Source organism: Lethenteron reissneri, chromosome 55 (assembly GCF_015708825.2).
Source record: "Lethenteron reissneri isolate LAM-NWPU_2019-01 chromosome 55, ASM1570882v1, whole genome shotgun sequence".
In the NCBI taxonomy this organism is placed as follows: Eukaryota; Metazoa; Chordata; class Hyperoartia; order Petromyzontiformes; family Petromyzontidae; genus Lethenteron; species Lethenteron reissneri.
In genome coordinates this window covers 856,709-874,096 of record NC_083833.1, presented here as the reverse complement: position 1 = coordinate 874,096, position 17,388 = coordinate 856,709, and the positions used below count along the sequence as shown (strand labels likewise).

At 53.0% G+C, this 17,388-nt stretch overlaps 1 protein-coding gene across 1 annotated transcript in view; it reads right to left on the bottom strand.

The window, feature by feature from the left end:
- Window positions 1-17,388, bottom strand: part of LOC133356846 (A disintegrin and metalloproteinase with thrombospondin motifs 9-like) — a 78,352-nt gene that overhangs the window by 24,117 nt on the left and 36,847 nt on the right. Inside the window, 10 exon segments of the mRNA XM_061574563.1 lie at window positions 68-249; window positions 717-862; window positions 1,910-2,014; window positions 4,995-5,136; window positions 6,498-6,644; window positions 7,943-8,048; window positions 8,306-8,346; window positions 12,243-12,367; window positions 14,841-14,924; window positions 16,478-16,890. Of these exon segments, the coding sequence (XP_061430547.1) occupies window positions 68-249; window positions 717-862; window positions 1,910-2,014; window positions 4,995-5,136; window positions 6,498-6,644; window positions 7,943-8,048; window positions 8,306-8,346; window positions 12,243-12,367; window positions 14,841-14,924; window positions 16,478-16,890 (1,491 nt within the window).

Here is a 17,388-nt window from a genome sequence, read left to right as displayed (position 1 = left end):
AAGACGTCGGCCACGCGAACGGGCGAATCGCAAACGCGAGTTCTTCTCGCAAGCCGGCCCAACGTACTCCCGCTGTACTTGGACACCCAGCGCACGGTGGGGGAGAGGCCGTTGATGTTGAAGTGGCGCCCGTCGAACTCGGAGCACTGATCGTCGCGGAAGTCGCGGCGGCCTTTGGGGCACGGCTCGGTGCTGCATGAGCGGAAGCGCATCCTCCGCCCCACGCAGTAGTTGCCTCCGTTGCGAGGCCTGAGCGACACGGAAGCCACGTCATCATCATCATCATCACCACCATCATCACCATCATCACCACCACCATCATCATTATCATCACCACCACTACCACCATCATCATTATCCACTCTACTCATCTCCACCCCACACACTCTACACACTAGCCACCCTGCAAGGCATTGGTCCAATCCTCCAGCCGACGTTCACTCCGTGTGACGTTGCCAACACGCGAGTGACACCGCTGAGCGCGGCGACCCGGCGCGGCGTGGCTCACTGGCGAATTTTACGGTCGCACCGCCGCCACCGCCGCTGTTCAGCACGGCGTCCAAAGTTTTGCTCTGCTCGCGGCACAACCCCAAAAAATGCCACGCCGCTCGGAGCGCCACACCGCACACAACCAAGTGGCAAGCACGACGTCTCCACGGAGCGGAGAGAGGGGGCGGTGGGGGGGCGACACGGCGGCGGCGGCGGGTGGCACCTACTCCGGCTTGCCGCAGTCGCGTTCCGAGGAGCGGACGCCGCCACCGCAGGATCGCGAGCAGGGCGTGAAGGGCCCCCAGGAGCCCCAGCTGCCGTCCACGACGCGCGCCGGCGCCTCCCGCGCAACGCACATGCCCTGCACGCAGTGCTGTCGGCCACACGCGCGAGCGAGCGGCCACACACACGCGCGGACACACCAGCGGACACACACCAGCGGACACACACCAGCGGACACACACCAGCAGACACATGCGAGTGGTGCCAAGCACCAGCGTCAGACGGCAGGACGCTCAAAAATAAAATGTTAGAGGTTCTTTTTCAACGACATCCTCACCGAAGAGGAAACGCAATTCACATTCATGTACATTCATGCATAACGGCGACTAAATCTCCAGACACAATCATTGTTTAGGCTGGAGGAATTCAATGAGCTATGAAGCTCTTTTTCACAGAGGTCCAGTCGGTGTTCACAGATGTCCTTCCGCCTGTGCGGCGTCCAAACGCTTCACAGGGGGAAGGGGAAAATATAACGGGCGCTATGCAGGTGAAAGCAAGTCTCGACATTGAACTAGGCCAGCAGCATAGTCTCAACCGTGCAAAGTTCAAGGGGGGAGAGCTTTTCAGACACAGGAGCAGACAGCGGAGAAGGAGCGACCTCCTCCCCAGAAGGTGGAGCCCTTCCCTGCTACTGGAACAGAGGCCACGTGGCCGGAGAGTCGAGCGAGATGAGAGAGGAGAGGTAGGAGGCAGGGGAGGGGGGACAAGACCTTAGGGCACTAAAAAGTAAAGTAATTACTAACCCACACAATGTGATGTGTACACAAGAGTTGTTCTGGTTTCATCTTCACGAACAAATGAGAACGACATTAAAACTCATCATATACTGTCGTGGAGGATTGTGGGTAATAATGAGATTGTTCTCCATCGACCCAGCGGTGGGACTGACAAATGACTGTAAATTATCATTACTTATGAGTTTGTTGGGACGCTTTCCACATCGCAATGGTTAGCACGCCGGACTCGCAATCCAGACAGCGGCAGTCCAATCCCATCTCCCGTCGAGGCAGTCGAAACAATGGGTGCAAAGTGAAAGGGGCGTCAGGGGAGGGGGGGGGGGCTTGCCCAGCCCACCCCATGCCCCACGGTTGAGCCTCCCAGACAAAGCGGCGGCTTTTACTAGGAAGGCGCCGCTTACCATAAAGAAGCCGCACTCCGTGCCGTCGGCCAGCGGCATGTGCTGCGTGCGGCAGCCCTTGTGGATGCCCTCGGCGCTCGTGCACCACAGACGCTTGCACTGCTTCTGCTCTCCCCCCAGGTCGCCAGCGCCCGGCCGGTGCAACGCCCATCGCACCGAAGCCAAAAAGGGGGGGGGGGGGCAGGCACAACAACGCGTCCCCGCCGGGAGGGGAACAGGCACGACCGTTAGCGGTCACTCGCGGTCAAATGCGTCGTCCACAGGTCAACGATGGGCCAGCTACGAGAATTATCCACGAGAGGTTTTTTTTTGCTTGCTGGGTTAGATCATGTGAATATAAATGTGTGTCGTTAAACCCGCCACCGCCCAACACAGCCCATTGGTTAGGTTGCTTCACGTAAACTAACACGTGCTGATTCGTTACTAGTTCAGCGCACACCGGTTGCGTGTTGAAGAGTAAACCACCCCACACATTTACAATTATAGTGTAGTGTATAGTGTAGTGTAGAGTGTAGTGTATAGTGTAGTGTATAGTGTAGTGTACTAGTTCAGCGCACACCGGTTGCGTGTTGAAGAGTAAACCACCCCACACATTTACAATTATAATGTAGTGTATAGTGTAGTGTAGAGTGTAGTGTATAGTGTAGTGTACAGAGTAGTGTACTAGTTCAGCGCACACCGGTTGCGTGTTGAAGAGTAAACCACCCCAACACATTTACAATTCGAGTACCGTGACGTTTCGCCGGTAATTACAACAACCAGCATCATCAGGTGGAGAGCATGAGTTGTGGAGAAATACTATGTATGTACGGAAAATGTTAATTGAGAATTAAAAGACAAGCCACAGTGCGATTGTGGTCATCCCAACCCAACCTATGGACCATATAGCAAACCACTCCACACGGACTCCTCTACTTCGTTATGTTCCAGGTCTGTTCGTACGCCGATTTGTTCTACTTACTTTACTCCTGTCGATTGCGAACGCGCTGCACGCGTGTACACTAAACACGGGGATGTCTTTAAAAGTTGTATCTTCTCCTGCAGATGTAGATGCCGATGGTTCTTCACGTTCTGCAGATGCAGATGCCACTGGTTCTTCATGTTTTACAGATGTAGATGCCACTGGTTCTTCATGTTCTACAGATGCAGATGCCACTGGTTCTTCATGTTCTACAGATGTAGATGCCACTGGTTTTTCACGTTCTGCAGATGTAGATGCCACTGGTTCTTCATGTTCTGCAGATTGTAGATGCCACCACCGCCATCTATTGCGCGGTGATTGAACTTTAGACTCTCGGTCTGAGCAGGCAACTGGACATATGGACAAGTTTATTCGTAACTCTGAAAGTTTGTAAGTTAAACCTTCGTAAGTAGATGAGTCCCTGTAGTTCTCAGTAATTAGGCAGCCAAATTATTAAAACATCTGAATAACAAAAATGTGATGTCAGTTCTCCGGTAATTGTCCAGCTTTAGAAAATGTTGCTTATTCATTGGTATACATCAACGGTTTGACACAAGCGTTGAGGGTGTAAAACGCACATTTGACTTAAGCAATCCGACCCAAAAAAAAGTGTTAAATGAAACGTTCCTTGCATGGCAAGTCGTCGCTTAACGCGCGGTGTTGATGCAACGTAGTTCCTTCCATCAGGGAGCACTTTTCACACATCGTGCCCGTTATAACGCGGAACACTCGCCATTCTAACGAGGTTTCTGAGCAGTTGACAAATATCTACTTTCTAAAGCTGCTAGACTGTGAGCGGTACAGCGATACAGCACGCGGAATGATACAGTGACACGGCTGCATACCCTTAGTTATTTGTCCACCCCACCATCTCACTGCGCGGTGTGCGTCATAGAAGTACTACACCGTATCTCGCTAAACTTTACCGTTCCATTATGTGTGGGGGGAATTGTGTGTGTGTGTGTACGTGTGCAAAACACGTGTTTCGTTCGTGCACACACGTGGTTTATGACGAGCGTTCACGTGACACCCTCGCGGCCACGAGGTGGCGGCAACGTTCAACGCAACGGTTTCAAAAGAAAATCGATTTCAACAACTTGAATCGTGACGTTGACTCGCTGCAGAGTGCTGCAACGCCACAATTTACGCCTCCCCCCACCCCTTTAAACGTCGTTTCACGAACAAGTCGTCACTTTTACGATTCACGCCGCCACTCGAGTTGCGTCACCTCAATCCCCTCCCACACACACGCGCACGCTCGCTCACGTCGCTCTATGGCGTCGTTCATCCTTTTCGTTATCCGTCGCCTCTCGGCCTTCACCTCCACCACCACCACCACCAACTAAATAACGCTACCCCGTACATCTCTTTGATTCACGTCGTTTCGATATTCGTCGTCGCACCTTTCAGGAACTGCATCCCCCCCTGCCGCTGACATAAACCGGGGGTGCTGCTGTCATCGAGTTTCGGCGAATCATCAACACTCCTCCCACTAACCTCCCCCCCCCCCGGATTGAAAGGTGCTACGGTGACGAGATCTTGACTACCTCGCCTGGTAGACAGCAAGATGTGGGCTCGATCCCAACCCGCGATTCTTGTATATTTATAGAACGAAGCAGGAGGATTTCTCCACAACTCTGGCTGTCGCCTGATGATGCTCGTTGTAATTACTGGTGAAACGTCATGGTACTCGAATTGTAAATGTTGTGGGTTTACTCTCCAACACACCGGTGTGCTGAAACTCGTAACGAATTTGCGGGTTTAACGACACATTATATTTACGCCATCTAACCCAAAAAACCTCTAATATTGGTCACGAAAGTCTACGTGTTAAACTGTATAGTTGGAGTTTGCATGTTCTCCCCGTGGTCGTGTGGATTTTGTCTGGATCCTCCAGTTTTTTTCCCTCCACATTTATTACAATCAACATTCGTTTAGAGTATTTGGCTACTGCTATACATTTCCACACGATAAGCCACTTCGTTGAGCCATCATTTGTGATCCTCAGATCACGACTTAGAAAAAGAGCTATGCAGCTCAGCGGGGCCTTACTTAGCAAAATCTAAAAATATATAAATAAAGACAAATAGATAAAAACATTGGTGGGTGAGGCAGCGTACCCACCATATAGGGGCAGACCTGGGAGCCCGGGCCAAACATGAGCTCGCACTGCTTGTTGGCGTTGAAGAGGTGGCCGGGCATCTGCTTGGGCAGCTCGTACGGCTGAGACACGGGCTCGTCCAGGAGGCACTCCCCGTAGCCCGTGCTGCGGGCGGGGGGACGCGACGGCATGCAGCAGCAGCAGCAGCGGCGGTGGCAGAAGACAACAACGACGACGCACGATCAACAACAACAACGACGCACGGTCAACAACAATAACGTCGCACAATCAACAACAATGACATCACCAACGCTACGCCACTCAGCAGCACCGCCGAGTGCAATGGGGGGGTGGGTTCAGAGTTCGAATCCCGGTTGGGGGTTTGTGACCCCCCCCCCCCTCCACATCATCCGTTCCCAGGGCCCATGAAAATAATCGATCACCACTCTGTGCAGGGAATTCAATGGTGAATCTCGACACCCAGGGGGGACCTTCTGTGACCAACGCGATTGATAATTGATCTATTGCTCGGATGACGCGAGTAAATTGTATCCATACGCCGTCGCCCCCACCTCCTTCCCTCCAACCCGACCGCAGCACCCCAAATTATAAAAAACGTACTCACAGATTGGCGAAACGACGCGCGCCGTGATAACGCCAAATCGATGCTCGTGTTGGGAAATGCAGCGGCGCCTTTGGACGACGGCCTCCGCGTCACATAAATGTGGCGCTCGCACCAAATGACGCTAAATAATTGCGGCCGCCCGCGCAACAACTACGCGCAGAGCGCCGGTGGAAAGTCGACCGAAGAAAGCGTGGGGGGGGAGAGATGCACCCTCGGATTTACACCGAGAGACAGGACACTTTGAATTTGAAATAGAAACCCGTCTCTATTACTTTTCATGTATTTTACTATTATTTTGATTTCCCACGTAATCTTTCTTGTGCCATTCGTAGAGCACGGTTGCGCTTTATTTTGCGCGCTCTTTCCACTCTGCTCAGTCGGTGTTCGCCCCCGAGGTCGTGACGGGTTTCTGTTTCATGCCGGTCACTCGATGCACCCCCTCCTCCTCCCATTCCATTTCAGTGCCGCAGCGATGCGCACTCTTATTGAGGGCGGACATTGCCACGCAAAATGATCAAATTGCTTGATCGATCCAAAGAGGAACAACGTCAAATAGCGAACGCGCACAGCTTAATAATGATAATCATGGGCAGGGGATGGCAGGGCACGCTCGCGACAAGGGGACGATGGATGACAGGGGGCGGCAACCCAGGGACGGAGCGCGTCCCAAACGTCTTGACGGGAGGGGGGGGACGGAGCGATTAAACCCATCCCGCGTGCCGGTTACTGGATGAATTGCCGCGTCGTAGGATCGCGAGAGGCAGTTGGGTCGGGTGGCAGCTTTAAGCGGCCTTCATGCAAGCAGTGGATTGGTCATGACGGATGACGACGAGTCATCGAGGGCAGTCTCTAATTGCCTCTGGAGCACGCCGCCGCCGTCTCTGTCTGAAGGGCACCTTACTCAAGGAACTCGGTGATGTACTTGCGGCTGCACCGAGACCACGTCCACGGGCTCGTGTTGTAGTTGAGCGTCGGCGCCATCACGTGAAACTGGCCCTTCACGCCCGCCTCACGGCACTTGTTGTTGTCATCGTGGGGCATGTTAAACCTGCGAGACAAAAACAAGATGCCCCCGTGTAGCCTTCAACAGACTGTCGGGCGAATGCTGTTGACGGGCAGCGCCTATGAAGGCCGGCACGGCGGCACACGAGGGGGTGGGTGTCCAGCACCACGCCTGGTCGCCTTTGTCTCCCTCGTGGTGCTGTTTTTACACACCATACCAGGTACTCATTTGAGGCAAAGTCGACCTAGGGGAGGCCCAGGATCCGTTCAAATAATCGTCGCTGGTCTTGGCCGTCACCGGGAATCGGACTCTGGTCGCCGGGCTCGTAGTGCAGCTCGCTAACCGCTTCACCACCGCTCCACACACACACATCTTATATTAGTCACAACTAATATCAGATGTGGCTACTGTGCACGTGTGTGTGTTACACCTGGGAGACACGCACAGCGAGAGGCACGGTCAACAGTGACACCTTCTGGGGACATGGGCTTGACGGATCGAAGCCTCGCGGCTTCTTCAGGGTGGGTGGAAGCTGTCGTACCCAGAGAACACGTATGGGGGGATCACACTTAGTGTCGTCATCGCACAGCCACGTCAACGCTCCGGTGGCCACTCGTTCAGGCTCAAAACGCTGCCGAGCTTACAGGATTCCCACCGTGAGGCAGAGGAGGGGGGGGGGGGGTTCAGAAAATTTCCTATAATTTGAACTGCCACGCCGGGAAATTGATTGCAAGCCCAGACTCCATCTTTTATATGGCAAGGTGAGATTTGCACCGTTGTACGTGCAAAGGCGGTGGCGCTGTGGTTCGCGCGCTGTGCTACGAACCCGGCGACCCGAGTTAGATTCCTGCTCATGGCCAACATCGGTAACAATTATTTGAACCGGTCCTGGGCCCTCCCCCGTCCCCCCAGGTCGACTCGGCCACAAATGAGTACCTGGTACGGTGTGTAAAGATCGCCACTAAGGAGACAAAGGCGGTCGGGCATGGTGCTGGCCACCCACCCCCTCGTGTGCTGTGCCGGCCTTCATAGGTGCTCGCTAACAGCACTTGCCCCAAGAGTCTGTTCCGGTTATACGGGGGACCTTTGTCTATAAATATTAAATTAGATTCGATAAAGCCATTCAATAGCCTCTGTGGAAGCTTCAGGGTTGTTCTGTAATGCTGCCCGCATATCGGCGGTGCTGCCAGCGTGCCAACAATTACGCCACCGTCGCAGTCTCGCCCCGAAGCTGTGGAACCCCGAGCGGCACACCGCACGCCGAGCACCACACGGAGATCGCCGCACGGGGAGAGGTCGCGTCGTCGTCGTTGTCATCGTTGTCACAGGCGCTCGCAACTCACACGTGGCCAATCTCGTGCGCCACGGTGAAGGCGGTGCTCAGCCCGTTGTCCTCGCTGATGGAGCAGCTGCGGTACGGGTCGCACATCGTGCCCAGCTCGGCCAGACCTGGGGGGCACACACCGAGACACGCTCAGCCAGGGTCCCTTCATTTCACCAGGATATGACGGAATACTTTAGAGCACACCTTTGTTAATGGTGTGAGATCCCTCTCAGCAATCCCTTTACTCTCCCATAAGTTAACCCACCACCCCCCCCCCCCCATGTACAGGTACTGTAGCCGATAATTCTGTCCTTTGTGAATGATTGGGGAAGTGTTGGCATGCCTATGGCCAATGACGACTAAAAAAAAAAGCAGGCCTCACCCAAGGTGTCACATTTGTTCCTCGCTCTGCAAATATTCTCACTGCGGAATAAAACAAAGATTGACAACAGGCACAGCCGCATGGGAATCAAGCACAGGGTCAGCATCATCACCGTTTCCAAGACAAAAAGGTTTCCCTCTCGCGTGGTCACATTTTTTTCTGAGGATTTTCATTTGCTTGGGTAGTGGCTGTATATGGGAAATGGTCTTCATATATAATTCATGTACAGCATTATGAGATGCTATTCGCATGAATGGCATGACATAGAATGTAAGCATTTATTATTATTATTATCCATGCTGTAGACTCCCGGTCCGTGTTCAAGTCCAGGCTCAAGGCCTCTCTCCTCTGCCTGGAAGTGACCGCCTCTCTCCGCAACATGAACAAGTCCAATGTTTGTGCACAGCGACTTGAAGGTGCAGTTGGATTTAGGTACAGTGTGAATCCACATCAGATGAAGACTTTTGAAATTGGAGCCAAAAAACTTTGTGGGGATAAAAAAAATGTGATCATACTCCTCGGGAATCAAACCATAGTTTGGATGAAGAAGAGGGAATTTCAGATGACTTCATACTTCAATTATTAAATGGTGCCCTGAACAAAACTACACAAGGCCAAGCATCTGCGCCAGATGACAACATTGTAGACAACAAAAACAGCAGGGTCCGTATGAACCTTCAGGTCGTCAAAAAAATCAAACATCACAAATCTTCATAATCTAATACCTCGTAAATATTCCAATGCCCTCTGGACCTCATTATGTCAGCCAGTATTTTTTTTATAAGTGGCCAGGCCTAAGAAGGAGCCTTCCAGAAGAATGGCACACAGGGCTCATAAACGTCTAAGATCCCACGCTCCTGATAACAGCCTCAACGATAAAAGAGTTGGCAACGTTTGCGTGACATGACCTGACATCACGAGCAGCAGGGGGTTGGGGCCTGTGAGCACGTGGCCTTTAAAGATATCAGGCTCTGGCTCTGGCTCTCGTCTCCGGTTTGCAGGCACCGGGCGGACAGACGCCTGCGGGAGAGCGAGGGCAGGACCCGGCCCTGCCTGGGATTCTGACGCGAGCGGCCGGCGGTGGCGCCCAACGCCGGCCGCAATGTCGCGCGACGACAGTGGCACGTCGACTCGGCGAGCAAGGGCGGAGGGGTCGGCCCGCGTTGGCGATCCGGGTAAACGACAAAAAAGCCGCACCCGATGCCGTGGCGCGGCAGAGAAACTGGCGCCATGAAACGGCAGTCCGAGTCCTGGGTCGCAGCCAACACCGGTGAGGAGTGATATCTGAACCGGTCCATGGTCCACCCACCTCTCACGGGGCACACCAAAAAGCATCAACATAAATGCTACGGCCGACACATCGTTGGAAGGCCTCCATCAATCAGAGGCTGGACAGAGGCCCGCAACATTACTGTTATGATTACCGCTAAAGTATCCAATGGGTAAATAAAGCATAACCAAGCCGAGTGTATAGTTACGATCAATCGATGGGTACGTATATGCTTATGTTTAACGTCTTTCGCACCGTACGTAAATAACCGTGCTCATCGGAGGTGTGGGAGAAGGACAACAAACTAAACACAAGAAATTAGTTCTTAGAGAAATGAGCTTTCAATGTGAGATGATCTAAAAGTGCATAAATATCAAGCGACTTGCTAACATCGGAAGGAAGATGCGCTCCACACAGCCGCAGAAGCGGCGTCCGAGAGCGCCGCACGATGATGCGGTGCTCGCGTTTCGTTCGACGGCTGAAACAGAGGGACGCCGCAGAGCCTGGCAGCTCGCGCACATAAACCCCTCGCACCCGACGAGGAAAGAGCGGAGAAACAGAAAGCTGGCTGACGGAGGCAGGAGACCGCGCGTAGACGCGGGGATGACAGTCGCGCGTGAACACTGCGATCAAGAGTCTTTCACGGGGAGGAGGGGAGGGCACAGAAGATGCCGAATGGAAGAGCGGCGCTCCTGCTATGAGTCATCGGCGTCGTCCCTCGCATTGGACACCTTGAAGGTTGTGTTCTGAAATAATAATTGTGATCAAATAATAAACAGTGGGGAATTTCAGGAAAACTAGACATTAGTCAGTAAAGCCAAACATATCTTAAAACATTTTTTTCTTACTCTAGCCTTCAAAATTATTTTTACACAATTATAAATTATACAATTTACTGTACTGCTTCTGGCCTCTCTCTCCCTCTCTGTGCTGTGAAGAAGGGTCATGGCACAATAAACGTTGCCTATTCTGTACTTTTTTTGTTTTAATGGCATGCACGGCACGTGGTGTCACTCACGGAAGCGCCCAGTTTGTTCTGTTCGCTAGCTGTGCGCGCGCCGCACGTGCCAACGCAGCTGCTTCATCGTCACCACTGGTCATGGAGATAATTATATGGGAGGAGAGGGGGAGGGAGAGGGGGAGGGGGGAGGGAGGAAGGGGCAGTGGGGTGAAAGGGAGGAGGGGGCCCAGTTCCCTGGGCTGTGCATTGGGAGGAGGGATCCAGGGCCACGCTGGACAGCGCCATCTCGTCACGGCACGGCTCGGTGTCTGGATCTCCAGTGGAAAAGCATCACTCAGCGGGCAACTTAGGCAGCTCTAATCATAAACGTGGCCCAGATGAGTCCGCTAGATCGAGCGTTCATGATTCGAATGTGTTATTTTATTTTATTTTGCCACGATTTCCATCCCGGGCCCATCGTCTTCCCGTGAATATTAAACGATGGACGCGGTGAAGCACATCGGAACGGGCCATTAACAATTGGGTTCACCGCACGGTCTGCGATCCCCCCCACCCCCCCCCCCCCCCCCCGTCAGGAACGATCTGGGATTGTGCGGATCTCGTTAAGGACGAAATTAAATAATGCAGCGAAAAAACCAGCCGGAAGCGGGGTAGCGGGAGGCAAATTGTGAGAGAGGGCGTGACAGCTCGCATCACGTCCAGGCCAGAGGCAGGAAACACGCCGACGTGAGGGCACAGCGACTCCGTGATGTGAGGTGCACTTGCGAGTTGCTGTGACCTAGACATCGCGATGTCTACACGTATAGGATGTATAGGATGTTGACACGCATAGGATGTTTACACAAATAGGATGTTTACATGCAGAGGATGTTTACATGCACAGGATGTCTACACGCATAGGATGTCACAACCTACTCCACAATATATCTGCAGCACAAGCCTATGGCCACAACTAACCTGGAAACGAGAAAACGGCTTCTAGAATGTACCGGATGTGGTTGTCTCGGCTCAAGTGAAAGTGAGAATCTCGTGCAATCATTCCTCAGCCAAGTGGAAATTAGTTTCGACTTCGCTGCTGTGTGTCACGTGACCTCGCACCGTGCGTGACGCCACAGAGATACTTCCGGAGCCTCTCCAATAGGCGGCTTCACGCACGTTCGGAGCACGCCGTTTATACGCCCCCGCCAAAGAGAACGTCCGTTGCACTCCAATCAAAACGAACGTTTGTCATTGTCAGAGCTTGAAACGGCTGAATTAACCTTAACATCTAATGTAACACGATGGGATTTGTGCAGTCGTTACCGAGTGGGCCCAGAGAATCGACCCACGAACAAATTTTGGCGAACCCGGTTCGTACGCACGTATGTTGAACTTCTTTCATGCCGTACATAGCCAACCGTGCTCATCAGAGGTGCGGTTTAATCACGGGCGGCCGAAACGTCGACGAAAGTGACTAGAGGCTTCCGGAGGGGGCAGCAGCTCAGTGCTCCGACTGACACGTGACATCTAAACACCGCCAAGCTAGGAAGTGTCCCAACACCCCAAGGGGATGGCCTTACGATCTCCACCGCTGGATCGGCGCGAGCGACTCAAGCGGCCCTTCTAAGCGCGGCTCCGCAAGCCCGGGCGACGGGGGGGACACGGCGGCGGTCAACGAAGGAACGATGATTGCGAGAAAAGAGAGGTTTACCACAATAATGGAATACCGAGTGATGAGCACAGCTGTGTCGTAATGCCCCGGGTGGCTCTCGTCCTGCGTGTTCTGCTTCTGCTGCCAGACACAGAAGTTGCTCAGCGTGGACGCCGCGTTGAAGTTCACCAAGGGGCCTTCCTGAGAACAACACGGGGCACGCACACGGCGGGGGCGGGGGGGGGGGAGGATGGCGGCAACGCGGCGTTAACGCACGCACCTGGGGTAGTGGCCAAACCACGTCCCCGGATGCCGAAACAACATGTGCAAATTACTCGGTTCGGGATTACGCAGCGGCGACAATAATCGCCCCTCGGGTGGTACGCGAAATCGTAGAGAATAATCCTTCTTCTTAGCGTACGGCAATGCCCGTGTAAATCACACGTCCAAGTTTAAGGGCTGCGAGCGACGCGATAACTTCGGGAGGAGCCGCGACTAACGCCGCTCGGTCCGCCGGAGAGCGCGAGCGTCGGACGCAGCTGCTCGCGATGCGACGGTCCCGTTTGTCCGACTCGGGTGGGCTGCAGTCACACCGCGTGGGGGGGGGGGGTGTCTTTGATTCTGCACTCGTGGAGAGGGGGAGGAGGAGGAGGCGGTGTGTGGCCGCACCGACCAGTTGGCCGTTTCGTTAAAAAACACAACGCTTAGCAAGCAGTGAAATGTCCACATTCGTATGGAAGGAGCTGGTTTTACTGGTCTCCAGGACAACCACACCCCATATAGAGCACAGTTCGAATATAAGCAGCACATGATTACATTGCACTGGTGGACAGGGGGGGGGAGACAAAGGGTGACTTCGGATACAAGGACACTACTTCATATAAGCACAGCTGGGCTTGCTCCCAAGGCAGTGTGCTTATATCCAGCTTCTGCTGTATTCATTTTATCAATGCAGCTGGGCATTGCTCCCAAGGGGGTGTGCTTATATCCACCTTGTGCTGTATTTATTTTATCAACCGTGGAGAGATGATGAGCTGTATCAGCCCCAATCAGGATTGCAACTTTTAATCTCTTTAATTGAGAATCAAATAATCGCACAACTATCAAGAGAAATGTGTGCGTACAACTTGACTTGTGTAAACATCAACATTGAAAAACCCAACACAATAGCGTTGCGTTTTTATCATCAGTTGAGTCAAAAGACAAGAAACGCACGTTACGAACGTGATCACAAACACCGAAATGAATACCAAAATTGGAATCAATGATAGACCAGATGACAGCAAAAAAGAAAATGACAAAGACACTGCCAAGAAACTACTCGCAAGCACTTGGCAGCAGAACGAGAGAACAGAGAGAGACAGAAAAAACCCACTAGAGTCTGGAGCAGCACCGCAAAGTGTTGGCAGCAGTCCCCGCGGAGACAGCAGAGATCAGATTTACACCAAGTGCCCTCGTGACCTCCGTTTACCGTGGAGCTCCGGGCCAGATTTTGGTTGCATTCCGGATGATTATTTTTTTTGGTCATCCCGATAATTTACTTGATTAATCAAATGTGTGTGTGTGTTAAGTCAAAAGCAGCAGTTTCAAAGTTTTTTGCAGAATTGCGGATTTTCACATCATTTATGTTGCATAACAATTGTGCAACGGTGTCTTGTCCCCTCACAAAACGTGCCTCGCTCGATTGCCACGAGATTCCGCATTGGGTGGTGAAAGCGTGGAAAAGGGTGACGTCACGGAGGTGGTATCATTTCTTGTGGTGTCTTGCTTCCGGATTTAATCCAAGACCAATTTTTTTTTAAGGATTATCAAAAATGTAATTATAAAGCCAAATTTTCTGAATTTTCAGATTAATCCTAAAATCGGCAACACATCCATAACAGGTGTATGCTAGTTGCTAAACTAAAAACTAAATACGTTTTATTTAACCAGGTAAGGCCCACTGAGCTATATAGATATTTTTCAGAAGCGACCTGGCCACAAATGACAGCTCAACAACAAAGTGGTACATCACGTGGGAATTCATGGCAGCCAAATACTCTAAATACGTGTTTCTAAATGTGGAGGAAAAATCTACACGACCCTGGGGAGAACACGCAAACTACAGATATATAGCAGCAGGCGTCGGGGTTGGGATCAAATCCACGACCTCCTGTACACCAGGCAAGGTAGTTGACATCTCCTAGCCACCGTGGTGCCCTGAAGTAAGATGAGAAGAGGAAGGTCTTGAGAGCCTGCACTTGAACGGGTACGGAGCGAGCAGCCCAGATGACAAGTGGAAGGGAATTGCAGACATCGGTGTGGCAGCAAACGGGGCGACCTCTCACCGAGAAAAACATTTGATTGGGAGGTTTGACAGAAGCCCAAGTTGCCAAAGTCGTGAGCACGTGCAAAGCCGCGAGTGTGTGCGAAGCCGCGAGCATGCAAAGTCGTGCACAGTGAGATGAGAGGAGAGTGGAGGACAAAGCGCAGCCCAAGTAGGACATTGAAGGCAATTAATAAAAAAGAGAGGTTTTCCTGAGACAATATCGTTATCCGCGTTCATTTGCAATTCACGAGAATCTCCGGCACGTATCCTTCGCGGATAACGAGGGGACACTGCACCCCACCTCTTGTGATGAACATAAAACACGAATCACAGTGCAATCACACCGCCGTCGAATGCAGCACTTACCCTTTCATTGTGAATGATCATGAGCTTCACAAGAACAATGTTGATTTGGTTCCCCACACTGGGATGCTTGTATATCGAGGCCACCTGAAACACACACACCACACACACAACACCAGTGATGCCTTTGTAAAGGTGAAGATGCAAGGTGGATGGGGGGGGGGAGGGGGCAGTACAGGAACTGGGTTCGTGAACCCATCTGTGCAGACCTCTGCGGCGTCATCCCCCTCCAATGCGGTGCGAGTTGTCTCCACGCACCCCGCTGCTTTCCTCCTACAAGAAAAGGCAACTTCTTACGGAGCCAATTGGCCAAACATTCGTAACAAATAAAAAATAACTCATCCGAGGCCAGTGTGTAGCTCTCCTGAGAAAAACAATTATTATTGTGGGAGCCTTAATGTCAGTTTTATTTTACGGCGTACGGACTGTTAAAGAACATTTGCATGCAAAGTCTAATGCTCCTGAATTACGAGTGTTGCATGATGGAGTTGCCCAGGGGAAGCGGTTTATGCAACGGAATCGCTCGGACGACCCTGCCAACAGCAGCGCACTCACAGCTCCCTCTGCCTGGGTGAGCTCCTGGCTCAACATCTGCCCTCTCTCTCTCTCTCTCCCCTGCCTGCGACGATCTTTCTCCCAACAGTTTCCTCTTCCAAGCCAAAAGCCACCCGTGACTGCGTGGGGTCGGCCGCTCGGATTTCATCCTCTCCCGCGAGCTTCTATTGTGCTCCTCTTCTTCGGTCACATCCACTGCCCTCCCTCGCTCGCTCCACCGCATCCTCCCCCGTCTCACCCTCGGGACTCCCTCAACTCCAGCTGCCCTGCACCAGTAGCAGTGCCACAGCCATTCTCATCCATAGATCGCTGCATTTTATGTGAGCCTCTGTATGAGTCAATTGGACTCTGTACGAGTATATGGGTCTCTGTGTGAGTCTGTGGGTCTCTTTGTGCGTCTGTGTGAGTCTATGGGCCTCTGTGAGTCTATGGGTCTCTGTGTGAGTCTAATTTACCAAGCCACGCGTGGGTGAGCGTCGTGCGACGGAGCGTGCAATAAAATAAATGCACGCGATGCTGCATCGGTGGCGGTGGGCAAAGACAAATGACAAAACCTCAATGTTGCTCTCAAGATAATGAAATATGTTTCATTCTGGGGCATGGCAGCGATGTGGTTCAGCACAGTGCAGGTGTCGAGGGCTGCTGCTGCTGCTGGCCACGGCGAGAGGGCTTCAGGAGAGAGAGTTGGAGTCGTTTTGCTGTTCCTCCTCCTCCTCCCACAGGAGGAGGAGGAACAGGAGGAGCGCAGATCATGGCGGTTCACTCTACGCATCCCACGGTTTTGGTTACGTGACCACCAGCGGCTTGTCTTTAACTCCCCCGTTCGCGTGGGGAGAGTCCCGTGCCGGTGGGAGAAGCGGCGGCGGCCTCGCTCGCCTTGCCGCCCCCCCTGCCCACCCCCGCCACGGGTTTCCGCGTCACCTTTTAAAAAACCCACCGACAACCAACTCCACCATCCAGGCGAAACGGACGGCGTTAATCTGAACAGACGCATGCATTGGTGGCTTACACGGTCAATGGGGAGTGGGGGGGATGCAGAATAGTGAAGTGACAGAAGAGGAGGGGCCCGAGGAGGGTCGACTCACGATGGACACGAGGGTGAGCACGTAGTGCTGCAGGTTGTGGCCGTGGTGCTGCACCATGCGGGCGTCGGCCGCCACCATCACCTCGACGTGGCGTGGGTACGACAGGAACCTCTTCCTCCTCCTCCTCGCGCGGCCCGCTCGCGGCGGCGGCGCCGACGACGCCCGCTTGCCCGGTTGCCTTCGCCCGCCGGTCCCGCGCGTCGCCTGCTGCTGCTGCCGCTGCTGCTTCTTATTCTCCCCTGCGGCCTCCGAGGCCCACGGCGAGGGCTCCCCGCTGCCGCCACCGCCTGCCGAATCGTTCGTCGCTCTCGCGGAGACGATGGCGCTCGCAGCCGCCGCAGATCCGGGGCCGGGCCCCATGCCCGTGGCCTTCAGGGTCATCTTCTGTTCCGCGGTGGCCTGCCTGCTGTTGCCTGCAGGGGAGAACGGCCGTCACGAATACGCCTCTCTGCCCCTCTCCAGCACTCTTTCTCCACTCTCTGTCCTCTCTCTCTACCTCTCGTCACCCTCTCTCTCCCTCCGAGTCTTAAAAGCCACGTTTTTGCCTGCATTGGATGAATCCATGGAGATGTTAGCCAGGGCGGGGGGGGGGGGGGATATTAAACAAAGTGTTCCTGTGTAGGTCTGTCTGTACCAAAGGACAAGAGGAACCACGTGCTTAAACGATTGTGATCCACAACACAGGGAGATCCATGTATTGATTCCCCACTAGAACGATGGGGAGAAGTTACAGAGAAGACAACAACTTCCTTCATCACTTGAACAGAATTCAATCAGCTGTTGCACAGAAAGTAAGAAGTTAGTCAGCTTAACAAATAGGCTTTCGAGCCCAATGTTGTCTAAGATAGAGGTGTTTGGGTTAGATAGCGTAAATATGAATGTGTCATTAAACCCGCCACCACCCGACAGCC